General features: G+C 45.6%; 1 protein-coding gene across 3 annotated transcripts in view; it reads right to left on the bottom strand.

The window, feature by feature from the left end:
• The window catches only part of PAX7 (paired box 7), a 145,996-nt gene that overhangs the window by 5,915 nt on the left and 114,139 nt on the right, over positions 1-25,942 (bottom strand). The window contains exon 8 of one of the 3 annotated variants that reach the window (XM_065421246.1): positions 10,708-10,773. The exons of the other annotated variants lie outside the window; for them this stretch is intronic. Within the exon in view, the coding sequence (XP_065277318.1) occupies positions 10,708-10,773 (66 nt within the window). The remainder of the gene's footprint in view (positions 1-10,707; positions 10,774-25,942) is intronic. 3 annotated transcript variants of the gene reach the window in all.

The raw sequence follows: 25,942 nt of genomic DNA, 5'->3' as shown, positions 1-25,942 counted from the left end.
ACCCTGGAGGATAAAGTCAAATAAAGATAGAATAAAGATCATGAGATTTCTGCCATCTTGGGCTCCCATCTGAACCAGATCTGAATAGTAAGCTCCCGGTTTTGGATCCAACCTGGAAGAGCAGGTTTTGATCTGGGGATGTGAACTCGCCCACCCCCTCTCCAAAAGCACAGGTAAAGGAAAGGGGGTTAAATTGCTGGTACTAGCTCAGCCCATCTCAATATTACCCTTGGCTGTAAAATTAAGGCTGCACCTAAACTATCGTCCCACTTTGGGACTGTAACCACAGTTGGTTCATTTTGCAGAGAAAATGCCTGTTAGAGGAGAGGTGTTTGTAAGGCAAACGGGACCAGGATGGAGCGAGTCAGTTTGGGAACAGGGGCCCTGATCCTACAAACCTTGTGCACCTGCTTAACTTTACTACCACATGCAGCCCTATTAAAATCAGTGAGGTTCCTCGTGGTTGTCAAGTGTGTAAGTGTTTGCAGGCCGGGAGCGGAGGACCAGGAGCTGAGGGGAGGAGTGGCGTCTTTGACGCATCTGGGCTGATCTCGTCCCCCGTCCCCGGGTACGTGCAGGCTTGCGGCGTTTGTGCTGGCAGCTTGCCCGGGGGGGGCGGGGGGGGGGGGCGGGCAGCGGTCACCTCGGGAGCCAGCGTGGAGCTCGAAAGCAGAAATGTTGAAAATCTCCACATTTAGCATAACCTTATTGACATCAATTAAAGTGGCAAATTGAAAATATTTGCAGCCCAGCGAGAGGCAGAACAAGCCCTTTATCCCCTGCCGGTGGCCTGGGGAGCTATTGTGCAGAGGGAATGACACAAGGGGGGATTCCATAGAACAGCTATTTCCCTCTCTACTCAACCCCATTGCCCCCCTCCCCTCCCCTCCCTTGCTAAGGCAGGAGCTTATCCTGAGTGATGGGGGGGGCGGATTGACATTTGCTTTTTCACCCTCCCCCTCCCCCGGAAGGACTCAGGAGTCCAGCAAAGACCTTTCCCCTGGACGGAGTGTCACCTCCCGACTCGAGCAGGCTGAGTCCCTTCTTGGGGATTTGTCTGCGCGTTGGATTCACAGATCAGCAATGGCTGGACCCCTGTGGAGAAGGCGGTGATGGGGGATTGGAGAGGGTGTCAGCTTATCAGCTGGGAAATCAGTATAACCCCCATCCTGGGGTGTACTGGGCTGGGGGTTCAGAGTTCCTCCTCTTCCTCGCACATTCTTTCAGCCCCAGGCTGTGTGAGGCAGGGCATCACAAAGCCAGCAGCATGTGCTATCCCTACTAAAGCCCTGTACATACTATACAGAGCTGTCCACATATGTATCCTCGAGGACGTCAGCGTCTTTTCCCACAACATTTTTGGAAAGGGATGTAAACCCTCCTGCACCATGGCTTACGCCAGCCTGTAGCTATTGGGGATTAGCAGGGACATTTCTCTGGGAGCAGGTTAGCCCATAACTGCTACTGCAGGGTTTCTGGCACCTTTCTCGGAACCAGCTGATACTGGGGACAGGTTGCTGGACTAGACAGATCACTGGCCTAACCCAGAATTGCAAGTCCTATATTCTTAGGCCATCCCTCTGGCTCCAGACGCATACTGCAGCCTTTGAGTCCAGGTACAATACAGAAAAGGGGGCTCTTCGCCCTGGGATCCCAGGGGTTTCTATCATCTTTGCCCCAAGGTGGATAACTTCCCCTGAAACTCTAACAGTCTCGGGGAGCTCAGCTGATTTCAGATGACAGGATGGACTAATGCAGTGGTGTCAAACTCCTGTGGTGGAAAGGGCCAAATTCCACTTTAAGTCCTGGCCCGGATGCCCAGTGGGATCAACGGTAGCATTTGGCCTTTAAATGCTAACTAAACTTTTAGTTACTATTGGATCCCTTGGTAGAAAAATCAGTCTCCCTTTGGGCCACTACTATTTCTGCCCTTCCCTTCTCTTCTTTCCCCACCTGCCTTTCTCCCCTTCTTCCTTGTCTTTGTGTCTCTCCTCTGCGCTTCCCTCTATGTTTCCTTATAGCAACAGCTGCTTCCAACCTCCTACCCCCTTCCACATTCCCTCTGCTGAAATGATCAGCTCTGCAATAGTTCATTTTGACGTTCAAGTGTGATCGTTTGAGTCTAATGAGATTTACAGGGGACTGGGGATTTTACACCTCTCTGAGCCATTGTTTCAGGCTCTCTGAAGACTCAGGAAGGCAACACTGCATTGGTTTTCCTTCAGTTCATATTTGGAAGTGTTCTTCACCATCACGAGGGTCAGAAACCGGCTTTTTCCCTTTAAACAGACGCTGAGATTCTGCTTTACGTGGAATCTGAATAGGACATGCAAGTCATATAAATACATCAGGCAGGCTGGATCAGGCCGGCAGGCTGGCTGTTCGACACCCCTGGTCTAGTGTAACCTGATTTCATATGGTACGGCAGGAGCTTCATGACTAGGTGAATTGGCTCAGAAGGAACTGATCATCAATGAGGCAAGTGGCTTAGCTATTTATTATTATACATACATCTAGGGCACCTGTCCCAGGCATACGTGGGGCCAGACTGAGATATTAAATTCAATTCATGGCTAGGATCAGGTGCACAAATGGCTGTTGTTAATTATTTTTGGAAAGCAATAGCTCAGCTGACTGAAGGCTAAGATATCACCTCCTCTCTCCTCCTACACTCCTTAGTGAGCTGTCCAGGCCTTGCAGTGCTGTACGGGTGAAGATTTGGTCATAGGATAAATTCAGAGATGTTGCCTGTAGAAACCATGTGGAACGGAGTGGTTCTCTTTCACTTTGAGTTTGAGGGATTCTATGAGCTTTCAAAACCATAAGGTGAAGCTCGGGCTGAGCCTCACTTGCACTCTGGCAGCGTAAAAGGGCCTCAACGTGGGTGCCAGTTACGTCTACACTCACTGTCAGGCACTGTGACGAGATGGAGTGAGGTGAACTGGTCTTAGTGTGAATGAGACTCAGGCCCACAGTATCCCAACCTGTGAGAGTTGAAACTGGAGAAAAGCGAGGGTGACCAGATGTCCCGATTTTATAGGGACAGTCCCGATATTTGGGGCTTTTTCTTATATAGGCTCCTATTACCTCCCCAGTCCCGTCCCGATTTTTCACACTTGCTGTCTGGTCACCCTAAGAAAAGCCTGCACAAAACAACAGCCGAGTTTCATGCAGCTGAAGCCAGGACTCCTGTTCTCTGTTCCCAGCTCTGTTCCTGGCTCTCTGTGACACCTTGGGAAAGCCACTTCACTTCTCTAAAGTTTCCCCATTGCAAAATGGGATTGATACTATCTCACAAGGGTGTCGAGATCCTGAATTCAAACATGCCTGTAAAGAGCTCTGAGATCCTAAGACATACGATGCTGTGGTACAGAAGTGCAATGACTGTTATTATATTAGAAGCCAAGAGGGTCCCAACATATCAGCACCCAGAGGAGACAGCGGCATTGTTCTGAAGCTCTGTGAAATGCTTTTTTGGTCTGTCTTGTCTATTTAGCCTGTGAGCTTGTTGGGGCAGGGATGGTCTCGTCCTATGTGTTTGTACAACCCTAGTACATTGGGGATCCGTATCTCATCTCTAGATGCTATTGTAACAGAAATAACAAGAGGTGGACCCTGGATTCTTACACCCCAGCTGACATAAGCCACCGAGTGTTGACCACCCTCCACAAGAGGGGGTGAAGAAGAGGTCTCCAGCTTGGGGGCAGGCTAGCACTATCTGGCATTTCACGCCGACTGGTGCAACTCATTTTCCAGCCACCTTTTGAACTTGGGGAAGTTGAGGGCAGATGGAGTAATCCCCTTCTTAAGAATGCAAAGTCCTTTTACCTTTCCTTTCTTGACCTTGCTTTCCTATAATTTATTACTTCTTGGTGCATTACCATCACTAACTAAAAATCAATACCCACTCCACATCTGTAAGGTTTTATCTGGAGGGAAATCTGTTACCTGTCAATCATGGCAATGGACAGCATTGCCTTTCCCTCCCTCTTGTCAATTCCGCCCCCCCCCCCATCTCCTTTTCCTTTTCTGCTGCCCCAAATCAGTCACAGGCTTGGCGTGAGCTTGCACTTAAGGGTAAATCAATAACAACCATGGTGCTATGAGCCTTTGGCCTCATTTCCACCCTTTTAGGAGCCTGCTTGTCATGGGGGAAAGGAGGATCTCAGTGTGTTGGTGGGGGGGGGGAGGGGGGGGTCGTGCTGAGGATAAGGTAAAATGGAGCCTCCTGGATGAAATAATAGGCCCCTCCTTTCCTGCCACTACCCCCCCCCATCGTCTCTACAGTCCCCCAGTTCCCCCCCGGGACGTTTCATCACTCTCTCCTGTAGTTTAAAAGAAGGGGAGTTTAAAAAATGTAATTAATTCCCTCCATTTCTGAGCTGGCCCTCAGGGCCTCTGGCCGTGGAAACTGTAGCAGGGGAAATGTGCACCCTTTATGATAAACGAATGCGGCTTTGGAAAGTGATGTGCAATTAGGAGCCTCAATCTCTGCAATCGGGGCTCCAGATTGGGAGGTTTGGAGGTTGTGCGGGTAGGTGTGGGGGGGTGTTGTGTGTCGTGGGGGAGGAGTTTGAGAGGCAGTGAAGTGATGGGGCGATATTTTTTTATATACCAAAGGGAGCGGGGGCGGGGAGGGGAGGGAGGGGAGAGAATATTATGTAAGTTTCATGCTCTGTAGAAATGTGAAGAAAGACAACCCCCAAATATCCCCTCCCTAAAGTTAACTCTAGAGACCCCTGCAGCACCCCGAGGCTGGAGTCGCTGCTTTTGGCCCTGTCTTGTTTTCATTGATATTCTCCCCCTCATTCCAGCGGCTCATTGCCAGGATGGGGAAGGGCCAGGTTGGCAGGGCCAGTCCTTCCCGCCTTACTCGGTGTGGAAAGGGAGTACAAGCTTAGGGTGCTCCCACCCTGGGAACCTTGAGTCAAATCCCCGTCTGCTTCCTTCCCAACACAAAAGTGCCTTTCTGGCAACTCAACCCACAAAATACCCGCCAGAGCTTCTAAGGAGCTAGAAAATGGGTCAGAGAAGGACAATGTGGAAATCTGTCAGTTGCACGATGACTGACCTTTCCTTTGGGAGGCAGTACATTGGGGCGCACCTCCACAAACATGAAAACAAACAGGATCAGGATCCACTATCCCTCGCGCTGGAGAGGAGACCGGCCGCAATGAATATGAAGGGGACTCCTCATTGAGGTGGCTGGACACAGACAGACTCTGTGGTTCTCTCTAGTTCTCGTCCTGACTAACAGCTTGTGCTGGCTAGTGTCATTACACAGGGTCTGGGGAAAGCAGCCATGAAAGAGACTGCAGATATCCTACAGGCAATCACTCCATCTAGTTCTGCACTTTGTCTCTGGCAATGGCCAGTGTGACACTGGCAGATCAGGTGCCAGCTCATGCCAAAGCCCCAGGCCAATTCATTTGTGAATTAGTCTAGATCAAAGCGATTGTTAAACGTAACAGAGTGTATTTGGTGTTTAAACTTCAGGAAAAATAATGGGATGTTACTTGCATTGTTTTCATGTATCTGTATCCTGTTATTATGTAGTAGAAACAAAATAACCCATCAAAGGAGAAAGAAGCCTTGTAGAATGCAAATGAAGAACCCTAACAGAAAAGAGCTCATTTCAAAGCGAGTGGTCACTGTGGGTGATGATTGGAGGTCAAAGACGCAAAATGCATTCCTCACTCTATGTCATCAAAGGAAAAGCCCACGTGGGTAGTGACCCAGTCAGCTTGTTTTCTGTGAGAAGACACTAGATGTATGGATTCAAGGAAAGATCCTTCCTCTCTGGACTGTTTGGACTCTTACAGGGAAGTGTACCAGATGCAAGGCGGAGATCCCCAGAGACAATCTGGGTACCCTGAAAAGACTTTTGGAAGACTGGCAGTTTATTACATCACTGCCACCATTTGGAGTTTCAAACTGAGACTCACCTGTGCATTTATCTTACCTGCTTTAACCTCTCAATAACTCTCATTTCCTTTTCTTAGCTAATAAACCTTTAGTTAGTTTACTCTAGAATTGGCTGCTAGCGTTGTCTTTGGTGTAAGATCTGAAGTACCAATAGATCTGGGGGAAATGACTGGTCTCTTGGGCCTGGGAGCAACCTGATGTGGTGTGATTTTTGAATGGAGTGACCTTTTATCACAAAGTCCAGTTTGTCTGGGTAGCAAGATAGGCTGGAGAATCGAAGGGGACTGTCTGTGACTCCATTATAAGACCGGTATAGTGATCCAGGAGTTCACATTTGTTTCTGGCTAATTATAGAACATACCACCAGTTTGGGGTGTCTGCCCTGTTTTTGGACAGTCCTCTCTGAAGTAGGCACTCACAGTGTGAGCCTCTCCAGACAGCGTGACCGCCCACTTTTGATATTGCAGAACAAGGCAAGAAATTCCTCCCATAATGCACCTGACCAGTGGAGGAGAAAGGGGCTAACATCAATTCCTTTCTGACCCCAGAAGATAATCAGCTTATACCCTGAAGCATGAGGTTCGATTGCCCCATCACAGTCTTACGTTGCCTAGCTACAAATTGTAATGATGGTCAGAAAATTATCCAGCCCCCTTCAAAAATCTCACCATTGTGAAAATTATATCCATGGTGTGCAGGGAGGGTCAAAACAGGTGGCTGGGTGCCAGCAGTTCTGGATTCTGTTTCCAGGTCTGCCACTGACTCACTGTATGACCTTACCTAAGCTATGTGGGAGAGGTAGTGTGAGCTACTGGTTAAAACACAGGCTTGGAAGCCAGGAGACTCCGCTTCTATTCCCAACTCTCTCATTGGTTCACTATGTGATGCTTGGGCAAGTCACTTAACTTCTCTTTGCCTTTTACAAGGGAGGATAATAATAGATCCAGGGATGAAATTTGCGGTATCAGTGCATGTTATTGTTGTTGTTATCGCAAAGGTGGGACTCCAATGGGCAGCTTTGAGGCCCCTGCTCTCCCTGAAGCGCAGTGCCATGGTTTGTAGCATTACTTCCAGAAGAACAAACACCAGAATGTGGCACTCAGGGGGCAGAAAAACAATTGAGGGCTTGGATTGCCAACTCACTGCTGCTACAATGCCTCTCCCAGGCACAGAGACATCCGGAAACAACTTGTGCACATTCAAATGGTGACACCAAACAGCAGCAGGTCAGTATGTAAGTAGGAGAGTACTCACTGCAGGGAGAGATAGCTACCAGGGAGAAGGATGTCTCCTCATTAGTCACAAGGTGGCTGATCATACCCCATCCATGAATCTTGAATTTACTCAGCTGACTAACTTCATGTTTATCTAAGGGTGAGGTTTCTGATAAGCAGATTGCTAGACGGATGTAATGTGAAGGCTAAACTGGTGTGACACCAAGACTAGATGAGCCAGATACCAGGACTAGAGAGAAAAGATACCAGTGGTGCCAGGTTTGAATAACCAATGGCAGACAACTGCACCATATGATCATTCCTTAAAGAGCTGATGAAATAAATCCTTATTGGTTGTGGGCCTAGACGTGGTCATTTTTTGATACCCAGGGGGAGGGGAGCAGGGAAGGTTGTTATAATTTTAGGTGCATTTATAGAGGCATCACATCATGTAGCAGGACGATGATGTTACATTTACCTCTGGACACCTGATGACCAGAAAGATATGAACAAATTGTAAGGAGTTCAGAGAAGAGCAGCAAAAAATGATCAGGAGGCTGGAAGGATTGGTTCTTGAGGGAAGGAGAACAGAGCTTAAGGCTAATAGTTTCTCAAGTGATTCTGAGTGCCTCAGTTGTTGGGTGTCCATCTTCAGACATCTTAAGGCATCCAAAATCCATGGCTACTTTAGAAAATGTTGGCCTCAATATGCATAGCTTGGCTAAATTGTGAATAAAGGAAGGACATAACAATCTACAAATATTTGGAGTGCAAACTCCAACGAAGCAGAAATCTTACACAGGGTTGTATGAGAGAGTGTAACTTGGAGTAATGGGAAGACATTCACAAAGGGAAACTTTAGGAAGAACATCCTGCCAGGGAGATGTATTTATTGAGCAGTGGAATCATCGACTAAAGCATGAAGCGGAAAGTCCATCACTTGGGAAAGACGGGAAACCCTATTACCTGGAACATTTAAAACTAGGTTGGACAAAACACTAGAAGATTCCCTGTAGGGAAAAATCCAACTTTGACTTCTGTGGTGACACCTGTAAACCTCTTTCCTTTAGTTTCACTTATCTCAGCATTTGCAAAAGTTGTTGGAAGAGGAAAAGGTTGACAGAGCCCTACATGTGTTCTGGGAAACATGTCAGTTCCTCCAGTCCCACTACCTGCACGGAGCAGGTTCCTCCTCTGTTCTGAATCCCAATACGAGGAGCTGATCCTCACCATCAGTAGAGGTCACTCAGTTCCCGCATTTGGAAATTCATTCTCTACTGTCCAAGTCATTTCAGAGATGGTTTATTTGTACCTAACTTAATATTTCCCATTTCTACTTTGAGACCCTCTCACCTCATCTCACTCCTCTCACCTACTAAATAAGCCCTAATCCTTCTTCATATCAATACCTTTCTAATATCTTAGTGTCATAGGGCCAAAAGTATAATGGGGTTCAAAAAATCACCCAATGATTGCCCTGTTCTGCTCATTCCTTCTGAAGCATCTGGCATTGGCCGCTTTTGGAAGCCAGAATACTGGGCTAGATGGAACATTGGTCTGACCCAGTATGGCCATTCTTACAGGTAGAACAGATTATTTTAAACCTACATTAAACAGTAGCAGAAGGGAAAGGTTACTGTAGAACTGATAAAAGACTTGGGAGGAGATAAATAAAGTTATAAATAAATAAATAAATAAAATGGAGACCCAAAGGTCTTCGCATTAGAGGAAGTTGACTATAACCAAATGTGCCCGTGGGTAGAGAAATACGATGATTCTATTGTAATCATTAACACTTTACTTACAAAACCAAGCACTCAATTTTGAACTTCTAAAAATTCCCAGGCCCAGATGAGTTGTATCCCAGCATACTGAAGGAACTCTGAAGAGTATGGTAACCCATCAGGTGTACAAATTAAATATATCCTTGCAGTCAGGCATGGTAGCAGAGGACTGAATAAGGGCTCATATTCGCCACAACTTGAGAAAGATCTGATCAAAATGATCATAGGCCATTTAGTCTAACTTCAGCAAATAGAGTCAGTCCATTGTCCAGTGGAATCAGTGGGAACCAGAATGGGTCCAAATACATTATCTTAGAAGAATGTGTTTTATTTCTGGAGATTTATGTTATATAAAATGCAATCAAGCTTTTAAATGAGATTTTAAATGACTGGGCTGAAATCCTGGCCCCAATAAAGTCAATGAAAGTTTCAGCTCTGACTTCAGTGGGGTGAGATTTCACCCCTGGAATCTATTATGGTATAAAAGATAGCTTGGTGGAATGGGCTCTATCTAGCTAGATATTTATCATGCAACCGTCAGCATGGGATCTGAGCATTAGAGCCTGGTGTTTAGGGCTGAAGAGAATGGGAACCAATGTAGTCTTACAAAAATTGGATAATTCTTGATCAACAAGAGGACAGTAAGGCACCTGATAAGGGAATGGTTAAAATATGATCTATCCAGAGTTTATTATAACTTTGGATGAAACACTGCACCAATGTTTGATTCTTATACTAGTCAACAATAGTCAAACTATTTCCCCATGCTTATTCCCCCCCCTCCCCAGTTCCTCATATCCCCTTGTCAATTGCTGGAAATGGGCCATTTTCATTACCACTACAAACAGTTTTTTTTCTCTCCTGCTGATAAAAGCTCACCTTAACTGATCACTCTCCTTATAGTGTGAATAGTAACACCCATTGTTTCATGTTCTCTGTGTATATATATATCTTCCTACTGTATTTTCCACTCCATGCATCCGATGAAGTAGGCTGTAGCCCACGAAAGCTTATGCTCAAATACATTTGTTAGTCTCTAAGGTGCCACAAGGACTCCTGTTCTTTTTGCAACATGTTTCTGAAACTCAGGTATCTAGATTGGATAAATATCTATTGAATGGACAGAAGCCAAAGCTGGTTATTGCAAACGGCACTGGATTGCAGTGATGTCTCTAGAGGGGGATCTCAGTTACCTTCAGATAACAAACCTTTGCTTTTCTAGTGTTTTCTATTTGCAGATTTCAAAGTGCTTTACACAGAAGGGCAAGTATCCTTCTGATGCAAAAACGTGCATCATGGTCATGCGGTGAGTCACTGACAGAGCCAGGGACAGAACACAAGATTCCAGACTCCTGCTTCAGTGCTATGATACTAGACTCTGCTCTCTCCCTTTTCAATGTTCTCATAAGTGGCTTACTGTGGACCTGTGCATGTGGCGTGCATGTGGTGTAATTTGCCAGCTAGCAATAAAATCAGAAATACCATTAACACCGTCAGTGACTGAAAACATCTTCAGGGTTATTTAAATACATAAGGGGAGTGGTTTAGGGAACAGTTGATTAAATGGACATGAGTAGTTATATTTTTGGATCTAAAAATCCTAAGATGACCTATTCACTTATGGATGAAGAATTGGCATGCACTGACAATGGAAGGGACTTATGGATTCCCATTGGGAATGATGTGAAGTTGAGAATACAATGATCACTTGCAGCAAAGAAAGCCAAGAAGGTTCTAGGCAGCACCACAGGAGTATTAGAAACAAGGCAATGGGAAGTGATTACCTGATTGTTCAAGGCTATCATGTGGTTCCACCTGGAGAACTGCCTCTTGGTTTGGGCACCCTGCTTCTGTAGAGATGTACCAATTATGGAGACGGTCCAGAGAAAAGTTGCTAAACTATTCAAAGGTGAGTCTTAGCTATGATGATAAGATGAATTACTCGAGCCTGGACAGTTTGGAAAAGAGAATGGGGATCTCCTTTCAGAGCAAGTCCCTAAGAAAGTAAGAAGGGCTATGGGGAATCTTCTCTTGCAGCTTAAGAGTAATTTCCTGGGGCATTGTTACATGTGGGGCTTGAACCCAAAACCTCTGGATCTAGAAGCATGAGTCTCTATCCCTTGAGCAAAAGGACCAAATCCATTGTATCAGAAGTAGTAGCAGACTCAACAACAAAGAGCCACACTATGTTAGAGCAGGTTGCCTAAGGTAAAGGGGGATCCCAGTTATGTGCATATGGATTTATGGTAACTATTCAGACATGGACACACTGCCCCTGGAGACGGAAGAAACCCAGGCCAAGAGATTCAAAAGTGACTAGAGATTTTGGCACCCAACTTGAGATACCTGAAATCACCGTCCTTCTGAAAATCAAAACTCCTTTCTTTAAGGTGTTTCAGGTTAAGCCATCCACAATCACTAGTCACTTCTGAAAATCTTGCCCCAAGTTTAGTTAAATGCATACAAATGGTTCCCCACACCAAAGGGTCAATGAATGTGTGTACGCCCCTGCCCAGGAAGCATTCTCAGAATACAGAACAAAGATAATGGGCCTGACTCTCCTCTCACGCTGGTTTTACATCAACCCCATTGACTGAGGCAGAGTTACATTTACATTGGTGTAAGTGAGAGGAGAATCTAGCACAGTCGTATCTCAGGATAAAAATGGGATTCACTGATAGATAGCAGAGGTTCTTGATCACATGCATAGATCTGAACAGACTGATAAATTTAGGATTGGGGTGGAATTTCCCCTACGGAATAGTAGCAGAATTTCCCCCTCTATTTGTAGAGCCCTGTATCCGCATCTGCTCCGTGATCCGCAAACATAGTCCGCGGATATAAAGTGGATATCTGCAAATTTTCAGGGCTCTATTCATCTGAAGCTCCGAGCATAGATCTTGTTAAGCTATTCATCATCAAATAATGGGACAGATCCTGGACAGATGCTAGTTTATACCAACTGAGGATCTGCCCCATCAACTTCAGTGGAGCTACATTGATTTACACCAGCTGCAGATCTGGCCCGGTATCTGTTATGAATTTATTTCCCCTTTTGGTTCGTGAATTGCTCATGAACTACTCCTGATTTCCTTCAGACACATTCCCTATCTGCAAGGGGTCACTGAATAGCTTTTTCAGCGTATGGGTTGTTCGGGAAGTATTCTTTTTGACTTTTGGTTATTTGTGTTGTGTGGTTGGTTACCTAAGTCACATGGTACTTTTTGTGCTCCTTGATTGGATGGCTAAAACATTTTAAACAGAGGAGTAACAAATAAGTAAGGTGAGTGGTTCTCAAACTGTGGCTTGCCAGAGAGCTGGCTGGTCACATGGGGCTGGCTCCTCCTCCTCCTTTCCAGCTAATAGATTGCATTAAAAGAAGCTAAACAGACATTAAACACTCCCCTGATGTTATTTTCCCCCCAAAACAATTTCCAGGTAAAATACCACATGGGTGGAGTGGGAGGGGAGTTGTCCATGGGACAATCTCTTCGTTAAGACGTGGTGCAACTATGAAAAAGTCTGAGATCCCCTGAGTTAGGCAAACAGGTTAGGCACTTTATTCACAAAATGATTAATTTTGAATTTAATTATTTCCAGGTTCTGACTGGGAGACAGCTGTCTGGAGAACAGTCTTGCTCATGGCATTTCTTGCCTGTTGCTCGGGGTTCTACTGATCGCCATATTTGGGGTCGGGAAGGAATTTTCCTCCAGGGTAGATTGGCAGAGGCCCTGGAGGTTTTTCGCCTTCCTCTGCAGCATGGGGCAGGGGTCGCAAGCTGGAGGATTCTCTGCGACTTGAAGTCTTTAAATCACGATCTGGAGACTTCAACAGCTGAGTTAAGGGAAAGTGGGTGGGTCAGCTTTTGTGGCCTGCATCATGCGGGAGGTCAGACTAGAGGACCATAATGGTCCCTTCTGTCCTTAAAGTCTATGAGTCTATGAGTCTATTTCAGCACTCACAGGGTCACCCGGGATGCAAAAGCAGAGAGGAACAACGAGGAAAAGCAAGAACCCCCAAACATTTCAGAATCTTCAAAAGGGTTTAGTTTGGGTTTGGCTTTAGAGATGTGCAAAGGTTTGGGGATCCCCCTGTTCTTATCTTCTGCACCTGTTTGTCCTTCCTGGGCTGATCTCTGAAATGTTGGCGGGAGAAGGGGCTGGAAAGAAAGGGGTTGGCAAGAGATTTACAATACCAAGAAACAAAAAAGGGTTGCCCGCTAAATCTGTTGCGGTGCATCGGCCTGATGCGAATAATGGCTGGATGTGGAGCTCAAACAGAATAGCTAAGTCCCAGCAAATTAAACCTGTTTCATATACTTCTTCTGTCATTCAACCCCTGAGAACTCTCTCCTATCACCAGCTCCATACCAGAGATTAACAAAACCAAACCAACATTCACAGAGGTGTCTCCTCTCTTCTCCCTTCTTTGCCATTTTTTCCTCTCTCTCCCTATTTTTCCCCCCCAATCCTCAGCTAAACTGATATGTGCTCACTCACTATCACAACCCCCCGCGGACACTGGTAATAGAGTGTGGGTGCTGACTTACTGCTTCCAAACAAGATTTCCTGAGATCCTTTGAGTCCTCCCCACACCTCCCCTCTCTGCTTCTCTCTCTCTTTTTTTAGGAGTGTGGAGGGAAGCATCTATAAATGTGAAAGGAAGCTGCACTACAAAGAGTCCCCCGAGTGGCATATCCCAGCCTCAGGCAAAGCTGCCTGGTGCACCGATAGCCCTGCGTATCTGCTCTAGAACGCCTCTCTCCCCCCTCTGATCAATCAAGGGCTGTAATCAGTTAAGGCCCGGCTTAACTGCACTGTAAGATACACTAGTTAAGTCAAGCCAATGCCTTCAGGGTCCCCATCGTAAATACGGAGAGGTCATGGGGAGATGAAATAACCCTGATAAGTTCAGCCACTGCAATGCTAGCTAGACTCAAACCAAACATTTAATAACTCGGGCTGGCAAAAGAACGAAAGAAAGGGAAAATTAGCAGCATCTCATACTGCTTGGCTGCCTGTTCATTTGCTCTCTTGCTTCCCAGCTTTCTCGGGGCTTTTTGCGTTTGAAAGGTAGGCCGGCTCCTTTTCAGCTCATTCACCCTAACAAACTTGGAGCAACTTTTATAGTCAAGTGTCTTCCCTCCACTCCTGCAGGACAAGCCATGAATTCAGTGGAAGTGGCTTTTCGCAGCCCCACAATTGGTTTCGATGGGCCTTTCTGCTGCGTGAGGCCAAAACAAAGATTTCAGGGAGAGATGTTCAAAGGCACTCTGGTGGGCTCCCTGTCCACCTCTAAATTAAAAAACAGGCTCAGCGCTCAAATGTTCTCAGAATATTCAAGACAATGGGGCTATGTCGCTTTGCACCAGCTCCGGATCTGACCCTAGAGTTTCACTGGGATAAGGATACCACTGTAGGTAAATGCGAGAGTGATGATCTTAACTGAGATTTTAGTCTTGTATGTCTAGGTTTTTTTTTTTAATCTCATAGTCCCTCTCTCCATCCAGTTCCAGTTAGAAAGTGGAGTTTTTTTCCTTCTCTCTGGCTGGGTGTATAGTTACTAGAATGGGCTGGAGAAAAGAACCTTGAAATTGAGCTTCTGTGCATTTATTCATTATCTATTGCGCTCAGCATTGTACAAGGCAAAAAATACAGACAGTCTCAGATCTGAAGAGCTTAAGATCTAATGATGCTTTAAATATTAGGAGGGCTTGGATTCAGCTTTGGATCTTCAGTCCACCCTTACGTTTTTGGTTCTAGGCTGGAAATGGGGGAAGAACTGTTTTCCAGTTACAGTTCTGATACAACTAAAACCTCGTGGGATTTCAGCCCAAGATGGCAGAAATCTAGTGAGAACAGCTGATTTCCACTCTTCAAGATATCAGAAATCTGGCAAGATTTTGACACACTGGAATCCTGACCCAAACTCTATATCTGACTGGATCTTAAATTCCAAATCACAGACTGAACCTAATACAGATCTGGATCAAAACACCACTGCATTGGCCTGTCTCTAAGATTTCTATTGCAGATAGGAATGAATGACTACAATATACTAAAATTCCCATAGACTCCCAGACAACCCTACAAAGTCCAAAAACTCAAAAAGGTTTCAGGGTTTCAGCTGAGATAAGCATCCACTGTTTCTCTGAACCATCCAAAACTCTTGAATGTAATTGGGCTGGAAATCTCATGAGAACAGGCTTTTTTTTTTTTTTTTTTTTTAAATAAGATTACTAGCTCTTCTTGCCTCAGATGGAGGTGAGAATACCACAGGAAGCCCCTTCCCTTGATATTTTGGCATTTTCACTCCCTGCTGGGAAAAGGAAGCACAAAATGAAAAGGGGAAGAAATAAATAAAAAAAAATAAAAGTTGAGCAAAGTTTTACAAAATGAAATTCAAACCCAGTTCAGTTCATGTTTTAGGAGAAGCTGCCGCTCAGTTGGCTTTTTATCTGAATTAGTCATATTTCCCTAATTAGTGCTAAAAATATCACCACAGAATAACAATACTGTCAACGGAAAAAATCCTGGAGTCTTTACTTAAGTCTTTGGTTATAGAACTTCAGAACCATTCAGCAGTTCATCCCTCTTCAGGAAAGCACTAAGCACGTGCTTAACTTTTAGGCACGTGCTTAACTGACGTCAATGGGCTTACACACGTACTTAAATGCTTTTTTGCAGAATAGGGATGGACGTAAGCATGTGCTGAAATGTTTGGCTGAATTGGGGCTTTGGTTCTATACTATGAAAAGGTCACCATCAGTTTATCAAAATCACAGTGCCAGATTCTCTGTTGGTGTAAACGTGCTTTAATGGGGCTGAGCCAGGTGACACCAGCAGAGAATATAATCCACACACAGTAAAACCTCACTAACTTGCAATAGCCTCTGAATTTTGTGAATTAGCAAGTAAAAAAGCCAGGGTAAGACATCACAGGGTACTTATCTCATTTGTGTTATTTCTGATGATATTCCATAGTATATTAATATTTTAAACAATAATACTGAGAGTTTTCCAGAGTATACTGCATTATTTTAAATCTTGAGATCACAGAAATATGAGATCTCACAACCGTGGCTGTTATTAAATCTTTGCAGAGGGATAGACAGAGACCATCGATTTTTGCGTGTGGATTATAAAGTGTACCTTTGAGAGAATTTCAAATTAGTGAAGCACCGTATATATATTTTAAATTCCCTCCCTCTCTTACTAACATCTCAGATTGTTAAAAATGGAATAATGTGAAGAATTAAATTTGTTATTTGCCTTTTACGTTGTTTGCTTACTTTACGTGTTTCACTCCATTTAGGCAATGAATATCACCTCATCAGTTTAATTACCTAGGTAGTTTCACCTTCATGCACTTAAATCTAGTCTATCTTGGAGAATGTTACAAAAACATTCCCATTGGTGCTACCATTAAATCAGTAATAGTGCTGGTGGGTTTGAAAACCCTAGTTTGAAAACACTGAAAGCCCCTGAAGTCTTGTTGATACCAGGACTCCCAGGGGGGAATTTTTGTTCGTGAAGGCACAGCCTAAAACTGTTGGGTTGTAAACAATGCAAGGAATTGTTCAAATCAAACCAAAACCAAGCAAACGAAAAACCCCATTTTCATTACAATTTCTAGTCATTTCTGTGAGCCCTTTTTTGTTACTATTGCTATTACTGCCGCATGTAGGAGTTCCAACCGATACCGCAGCCCAACTAACGAGAGTGCTGAAGTTAAAGCAGTACAATGCCCCTAGGGTAGATGCAGATAGACCTGTATCAGGGTGCTCATACTGTGATAGCTATCCCATTATTGGAGGGGGAATTAGCTATAAGACACCTTTACACTGATATAACTGTGTCTATGCTGGAGGACCAGTATAGCTCTTTCACTAAAAAAAAGAAAAGAAAAATCACACCCCAAAACATTTGTATTGTTACAAAATGTGTGTCTAGACCAGGCCCTAATCTGACCTGGATGGCACAAGCCCAGGACCCTCATGCAATAAACTCAGCATCAACTTCTGTCACAGCTACAGCATGTCTTGTACAAAGACATCTTGATGTAAAGACCTCAAGTGATGGCGAATCCACCATGTCCCTGCGTAAGCTCGGGCCCGCTCCCTTCCATCCTAACTGTACTGCGAAGTGATCTGACTGATCTGTCACGCCCTGCGTTACTCCAGCAAAGTTTAAGGCTCCTCGCGCGTGCAGAAGTTTGAAAGCACACAAGCTTCTGCTGATCCAGAGATAAACGGAGGAAAGGGGATTAGCAGCGACTTAGCGGAGGAGAGGGAAGACTCAGGAAGGGCTGATTATTTTAAAGATAAGACTATTTAAAGATAATGATTGCATAAATTTAATTAATGCATTTTCATGCCGCAAATGGCCGTTTTGTAATTAATGTATCTGGCCTCGCTAAGCATGGGAGATCACATCTTCCAATCCCCCCCTCCCTTCCGATTCCCCCCCTCCGCCTCCCGTTTAATGAAAGACAGAAAGCAGATGACAGAAACAATTTGTCAGCCAGTGCGGGTGTCAGATGCCTAATTGGCCGCGCTGAGTTAGTGGAAAGTAAGGGGGGCGGTTGTTTCTTCTTGGGGCCTCCTATGCTTCGGGGTGGGTGCATGTGTTGGCGGGGGAGAGGGGAGAGAGTGTTCCTCATTAATTGATGGAGATTAGGACACAGATTGGCTGTGGCAGGGACTGGGCAGTGACAAGGAGGGGACAGGAAAGGCTGATTAACACCCGTGCAAACAAGCTGCCATATCTCACAATACGTTAAATCTCAGCAACATTGACAACATCGATGCTGGTCACTCGTTCTCTTTCTGCTTCCCTCTCTCGCCCACCTGATCCCTGGTCCCCCTCACCGCTACTGCTGGTGCTGGGCCTCATGAGGTGGAGTTTGGTGAATGGATACATATTGCGTTGTAGTTCATGGCCAGTGGACGGTGAGCCAGATTCTGACATCTGACTCAGGGCCAGACTGCACCCTCTGGGTCTGCCCGGGGAGGCTACCCCGGGATGTGTGGCCTCTACCGACCACCCCACCCTGCTCTGGATCCCATGGAGGGGGACTTGCTAGTGGGGAAGGAAGTGGCTGAGGACACACCAATGGGGAGAGGCACTGGCCACGTGCTACGGAATCCGAGGGGAAATCACGACGACAGCTGTCCGCACTAGCTTACGGGTCACCCCGATTTCTGAGCAGCCCCCTGTGCACAAGTCCTGGTATGTGTCATTCTCAAATATTCTTCAAGACTCTTGTAGGGAGGCTTATCGGGGTCCTCTTACTCACCTTTGAAACACATTGTATTGCCAACCCCAAGTATTCTACAACCATGTCAGCTCCCCCCCCCTCCCAAAATCATGAGATTGTTGTTAAAAATCATGAGATTTTTTTAAAAAGACCCTTGGAATTAATTTTATTTGCATACTGGTTTCTGAGCTTCTAGAACGTGTTCTGGACACTAGTCATAAAGCCTTCAGCCAACCATATTCACCCTCACTCTGCCATTACATGATGACGAAAGCCTCTTCTAATCTGACACATTCAAACGAACTGGTTTGGGTGCTTGAAATCTTTCCGAATTATGGCAGAGATTTTCAAAAGACTCTTCAGGAGTCAGATGAGTAAGTCCCATGGGAATTCAATGGGATCAGAATCCCATAGACACTGAAAACCCCACTCACTTCCTTCCAGTCCAAGAAATGCCCTTGTGTAACAAACTGCAGGCCATACCCATAGACACCACTGCTCTCAGCCTGGACAGAACTCAGAGCTGCAGCACCAAATACAACCCCCTACCACTTGAGCTAAAGATGAACTCTTCCGGCTGTAAACGGCGGGCTGTTTTCCTCACTGAGGGCTAGTCTCTGATATCGCTTTACTGCCACAAAAGAGTTTTACTCTCACCAATCCACGGGGCGCTGCAGCATTTAGAGGACTGATCGCCTAACCCACCCAGAACACTCAACCCAAATCTCACAGCTGAGCCGGCATTACAACAAGAACAGGTTACAATTCTGCAACGCTTTTTTTGGCAGCCCCCATCCCTATGGTATCTGAGCATGTCACAAACGTTAATGAAATTTAAATTTATCCTCATGGCACCCTGGGAAATAGGGAAGGACTAACAGGCCCATTTTACAGAAGAGGCACAGAGAAGCTAAGTAACTTGTTCAAGGTCACACAGGAAATTTGTGGTGGAGCAGCAAGGATTTGAGCCCAAATCCTAGGTTAGTGCTCTAACCACCGGATCATCCTGCCATTCACATTTAATGAGCATTAAAAGAGTAATGAGGTGAGCCTCACAACACTGCTGCCATATAATATTATAATAATAATAATAACAACAATAATAAAAAATCTACTCTTATATAGAACTCTCATCCAAAGAGCTAAGAGTTCTTTATAAAGGCTGAGACAGTTTTATTAACTCCATTTGATAGATAGATGGACAAACTGAAGAACAGAACGTGGATGGGCATGAAGAAGAAGAAGCCAGGAATAGACATGTCCAAGTTTCTGGCTCCCATTCCCTTCCTCTTATCATACTTAGACATGCAATCTGTGAAAACTCACATGTTACTAAGGTCCAGGTTTATATTAAGGTTTCATTTATAAGTGCTGTATAAGAGGTTAATATGTGAGGAATAGATGTTACAAACAGAGATGGTCAACATTTTCTTCTAGATGAAAACAGGACTTTAAAATAAATGATTTTTTGTGATATATTTTAACTTCCTTTGAAAGGGACCATCTTTTTTAATGAAACAAAATGAAATGATTGTCCAATTAATTGGTAGGGTTTTCTAGAAAAGGGAAAAGAGGAGAGAACGGTAGAAAAAAATGAAAATCAAAAATCAAAAAGGGAAACATTTTTGGTTTCCAGATGCTGAAAGAAAATTAAATTTTCAATTTGAAATGAAACAAAAACTTTTGGTTTGAAACAAAATGAAAAAAATTGTTTCACTCAATAAAAAAATTGGAAAAGTCCTGAAAAACTTGAAATGAAATGAAACTTTTTTTCATTTTTGTTTTCAAAATTTGTAATGGAAAAGAGTTACCTTTCTGAAACCCAGAACAAAAAGAGTTCACTATCTAAGCTCATCAGCAGAAGGTGCTATACGGTTAATCAGTCCTGGTTATAAACAACCTACTGACCTAAAACATCTGCTCAATGTTTATTAATAGAGCAGGGGTAGAAAATGGAATTTTTCACTGCAAAAAATTTCAGTTTTTGAACAAGAAAGTTAAAATGTTCCACAGAAAGCAGACAATTTCAGTGAAAAATTGCATTTCATTGAAAACCCCATTTTCCATTGAAAAAGTTTAGATCTGCATGTGCAGAGGGGTGAGCCTAGGGGGCGAGTACTTTCGATGCATCACCCCTTTATCAAACCCAGAGGGGTCCCTACCTATGTTAATATTGACAGAGCCCTTCACTGATCTCCCTCCTTCCGTCAAAGGAAGGCCCAGGCAGCACATCTCCAAGAGAACCCAGGAGAGAAGGGGAACCATTAGAATCTTTGCACTGCTCTCTCTCGGTGTCTGCAGGGGGACCAGCAGCACAGGGCTTATAGCCCGTTACTGTTCCCAAACTGAATGGCCAAGTAAGAATAGGGTGACCAGACAGCAAGTGTGAAAAATCGGGACGGGGGTGCGGGGTAATAGGCGCCTATATAAAACAAAGCCCCAAATATTGGGACTGTCCCTATAAAATCGGGACATCTGGTCACCCTAAGTAAGAATCAGTTGGAAATGTATATCTGGAATTTCCACTCTGGGAGGGATCGCCTTGGCCTGTCATGCATCCCTGAGATTTGGGGGATTTGCCTGTTCCAGTGAAAACCCTCCTCCCCTATCCTCAGAGCTCAAACCCAGAGGAAACAGATCCAAGAAAAACCCATCAGGTTCCTATGTCCACCCCTCTGCAAGGGCAAAGCAGTCGGAGACCGGTTATCAAATGGATGCTACACTCAGGGCCTGATCCTGCCTTCCTTGAGCACCACCGAGTTCAGTGCGGGTCAGCCGGTAAGGCAGAAGAAACCCTCAAGGCCAAGAGTTAAGATGGGCACAAATTTTCAAAAGTGGCCTCTGATTTGGAGAGGCTCCATGGGTAGATTCCCAGCCCTGAGACACGGAGAGCTGCGGGTGCTCCCAGCTGCTGAAAATCAGGCCTGAGGTCAAAAATGGTTGCACCCAGAATTTGGGCCCAATTATAAAGCTATATAATAGACACCAATCAAGTGCTTCGGACGTAGACTAAATAAGTATGAAGCAGATCTCTTCCAACACAGATGCTTCAACGCTGGGATACGCATAAAATGCTTCCTTTCCATCCAGCTTACAAACCATCACAAAGAGCTAGTGGGTCATGCCAGGGAGGTATGTGGCTTTCTGTATATAAAATAAATAGCAGTCGATGACAAGCACCACATTGGCTGAGGATTAAGAAGCCTGTATCTGTCACATCACTGCTAAGTGAGTAAATTTTAGTGCACAATTGATACTTATTAGATGATATACAATAACTGTCTCATTAAATCAGAGTTTGAGTGCGGGTTGGGAGTCTCAATTTAAAGTGCCACTGGTTGCAAGTTATTGAAATCAGATGGATTGGGCAGGGAGGAGGGGAAGGAAATAGGGCCTAAGGAGGTGTAAGATAGCTACAGGTTATAACCCACACATCCAAGGGTTTTCTTATTTCCATGCTGCCATGGGGCCTGGTGAAAATATTCGTTCTCCAACTGCAATCGTTTTCTGTGTCTTTCCTACCCCTCTTCGCCCGCACTTTAAATCGCTACCTAATAAACGGTTGGGCACCTTTCTCTGTGTTTTAAATGCAGCGTCAAAAGCAAAGGTTAATGCCTGAGATTGCATTCCAATTGAAAACGCGGCCACCGGTAAATTTGGTTTGTTTAGAGTGGAAATGCTTGAACTGCTGTGGATGGGTGGCGGGGTGCAAGAGCACGCGAGAAGGGGGGGGAACCCCCGCACCCCCGTGCCTCTCCTGGACAAAATTTAATTCCAAAGTTTAATGAGTTGCGAAGGGCACTGGATTAGAAAGGCCGGCTTGCACACTGCCAAAGCCGAAGCGCCGTGTTAGCGGCTGCTGCAGCGAGGAAAAAAAAAAAAAAGGGACGGGGGTGGGGGGAGAGAGAGAAACCAACAACTCTGAAAACGTCAGGGAACAGAGCAAGTGAAAAATGTCAGGGCAAATTGCTCTTGACAGTGTTAATATCTGCACCTCATAGCAATAATTACATGTAAATAAATAGTGAAATAGCTCTCAGCTGGAGTCTGCACTCCGAGTGCAGATGCCGCTAACAGCCAGCTGGGGACCTTTCGCTCTTTGGCTGCTTATTCCCCCCCTCCTTCTTCCCTCCCGCAAGCTCATCCAGGCTGGAGCTGAGGGCACAATCGCCTTCATCTGAAGAATTCTCTTTGCTGCCTCTTTCTCTCCTGCACTGAATGTACCCCATCTTTACGCTGTCCTTTGCCAGGTTAGAGAGGCCTGTTGGGCACAGGGTTGTGGGTGGGTGTGTTTGTGTGTGTGTGTGTGTTACGGTGTTGTTTACAGCGTCATAGAGTCCAAGGCCAGAAGGGACCAGCAGATTGTCAGGTCTGGCCTCCTGTATATCACAGGCCACCAACCCCACCCGGCACCCATACACTAAACCCAACAACTGAAACGAGACCAGAGAATAGGAGAGACCGAGATGCACCAGTGCCCGAGGCCCCCGCTATCCCAGCAAGTGACCCGCACCCACCCACTGCAGAGGAAGGCGAAAACACCCCAAGGTCACTGCCAATCTGACCTGGTGGGAAATTCCTTCCTGACCCTGCAGATGATGATCAACCAGGACCAGACAACTAAGCACCTGAATGCTCAGTGCCACCTCAGAACCCTGGCCCTCTCTGTCCAGTGTCCCACGTCCAGCCACCCCTTCCTTCAATGCAAGTGAAGGGAAGGAGGCTTGGCGGCTCCCCGGTGGGCCCGCCTGCAAATGGACCCAAAGGGTAGTTAACTCACTGCCTGGATCTCCTATTCAGCATTACGGCCCTCTGCAAATTCTAAAGATGCTCCTGCTCTCTTCCCATTGCTGGGCAGAGACGGGAGGTATCTTCTCCAAGCATTGAGATTATATCTTTCCTACTACTGAAGCGGTCCATCTTTTAAAAGCGTGTAGGAAAGTGTCCGTCTGTGAGCTGGCATCAAGGGAGAGCAGATGCTTGGGTTAGCAGGGGACCATTTGGGTACGGAGTTTAAACCAACAAGGAAGGGTTTTTTTCCCTGGCTTCCATTATTCTCAGTAGCATCCACCTTGCCCGAGAAACCACATCGCCCATTGTTTCTCGGAATCAGACTGAATTTAGGGCTATACACATGCAAAATGCATCTCTGCGGCTCTGCGCTATTCCCTCCACCGGCGCCACTCATTCCAATGCCACGTTGGGAGGCAGAGATGCCCGCGAGAGGGGGAAATGTATATCATTCCAGCCGCCTCACCATTGGCGAGACGACTGGAATCTCTCAGCACCCCTCCTTCCCCCAGCTCTGCGGGTTTGGGGGAGCCCCTTCTCTTTTCAAGCCAGTTACCATGGCACCCCTCAACCCTGCAGCCTCCGCAGGGCATGGGACAAACAGCATCCTTCCCTCCCAGACACGGGAATTCCAAAGCTACAGCAGCGAGTGCTCTCCACCAGGCTGAACAAGGAGATTTCAGCTTGTCCATGGGAGGAATTTCACCTCCGCCGTTTGGCACGTGGAAGCGGTGGGTGTGATCCTTTCATTTTTCCACTGTATGCCCAACCACCTTCACCGTGAAACCCGTCATTTCGACTGCAGATGGCTGGACCTGACTGCCCTCCGTGTGTCCCATCAGTGCTGCGTTCTAGAGGCAGAGGGGTCATTGCAGAAAGATACAAAGGTCTCCATGCCCAGGAAGCCCCCATCCCGCCAGCTCCAATAAAGGCATCATCTTCGAGTCACTGAGTTTCCCATGTGAACTGCCAGAGATCACGTTAGGGTTCCCGATCCAGAGAGGCAATATGGTCTCGTGATTAGAGCACTGGCCTAGGCCACAGAAAACCTGGGTTCAAATCCCTGAGTTCAAGACTTCCTAGGTTGGGCAAGTCTCTCTGTGTTTCTCTTTGGTAAAACAGGGATATCTGGACTGTTCTACTTCACCAGGGTGAGGAGAAATACATTAAGGATTGTGAAGGGCTCAGATAGCACAATAATGAGGCCATATAAGTGCCTTAGACAGAGACGAGTGCTACATTTTAGCCTCAGCCTACTCCCACTTAGCCAGTTTGTCAACATACCCCCTTGGTCAGGGGAGCCAAATACGGTAACGCTAAGGGCTCCAGGAGCCCAAGGGCTGCATGTAACATGCCATGCAGAAATAAACAGGCTTGGCCATAATACTTGCTTGCATTTGAATTGGCCTTGCTGGGTGAATAGAAATTGCGTGTGGATGGGCACAACCGGCAATCAGGCCTGCCACTGATATTATTAGCCTGCACAAGGAGAGGGCAGCCACAGACTGCAATTTAGTGTGACCCCTCCCCCCATATTTAAATTAAGAGGATCTTTCTGAACTATATCACCTCCTTCAAAGCCAGGAAATGATCGCTGCTGCAAAGCATGGCTACACATGCAGAGATACCTCACCTCTCAGTCTCGCTAGCACCCTGGTCCTGCAGCACGAGTCCCCTACCTCTTGAGCTAAATGAGTAATTCCAGTAGCTGCTGAGTGAAGAGCTTATCCTTGCTGGGCTGACCACCAGAAGAAGGCATGATCTCACCTGCTAGGCCAGTGCCTGACACAGACACAGCTGATTAGCCACTTCCTAATCACCTTTGCCTCTGGGCTAAACCAGATCTAGAGCCAGACCAGAGCCACAGCAGGGCGACTTAAAAACCCCAAACCTCTGCCGCAGACAGGAGAGGTTCCTATCGAACTACTGCCTTATGCAAGGGAAAAAGCTGTGAGGCCTTTCCTTTTGGCTAATGAAATTCACAACATCATCCCACACTGCACTGAGCAGCAAACACAGCTCCATTATTTGGAAAACAAATATGTTCTTTAGAGCTTCCTGGTTGTCAAACACCTTTTTGTTTAGCTCAACAACTAATCCACTTATCGGAGGATAAAGCTGCCAGTGAATCACCAGTATGATAAAAGCATGCACAAAATTAGCAAAAATTTGCCTATGGCTCCTGCACATTTAACAAACACCAGCTCAGAGAAAAATTATTCCTATTTTTTTTTATATAACTGAGATCCCCAGGAGAGATTCTGTCAGATAGCGGCTTTTTATTTTGCTTGCAGTTTTTTTTCTCTCTCTCTCTCCGTATAACCCAAACACTGAAGCTGGAAGATGATGGGAGATAATATCGGATTCACAGTGAAACTGACAGCATTTGAATAAGCAAGGAATGCAATCGGGGCAAGATTTTAATAAGTTTTTTTTTTTTTTAAATGAACTCGCACAAACCAGAAAGAACTGAGTGCATCGGGTGCTTCCTTAGGCGCTCAGGATTGCTGGATGAGGTCATGAAACATGCAGGGGTCAGGACATGTCCTTGTCTATTACCTTTCATCTGAGGAGCTCAGAATGTTATATAAACAGTCATGATTTCAGCCTTGCAACGCTCTTGTGAGATGAATCAGTACTATTATCCCCATTTTACAGATGGGGAAACTGAGGCACTGAGGTGGGGTTTTTTTAGTGACTTGCACAAGGTCATGCAGCCAAGTCGGTGGCAGAGGAGACAGCTCTCATGGCTCTCAGTTCTATACTACAACCACTAAACCATATTTCCTCTTTAACTCATCTTGAGCCCAACTGCTTAAACCCCAAAAGGGATCTTGCTTCTTTCTAGCGGATAAATTGGTGTGGGATGCTCTCTGATGCTTATCTAGCTCTGCAAACCTTGTGAGTCTCTACAGCTTGGCTGGAAGTCCTCTGAGAAAAGACTTTTTCATGAGATTTCCAGCATTTCT

Source organism: Emys orbicularis, chromosome 22 (assembly GCF_028017835.1).
Source record: "Emys orbicularis isolate rEmyOrb1 chromosome 22, rEmyOrb1.hap1, whole genome shotgun sequence".
Taxonomy (NCBI): domain Eukaryota; kingdom Metazoa; phylum Chordata; order Testudines; family Emydidae; genus Emys; species Emys orbicularis.
The sequence above is the reverse complement of the archived record's forward strand: the minus strand, read 5'-3'. Positions and strand labels throughout refer to the sequence as shown.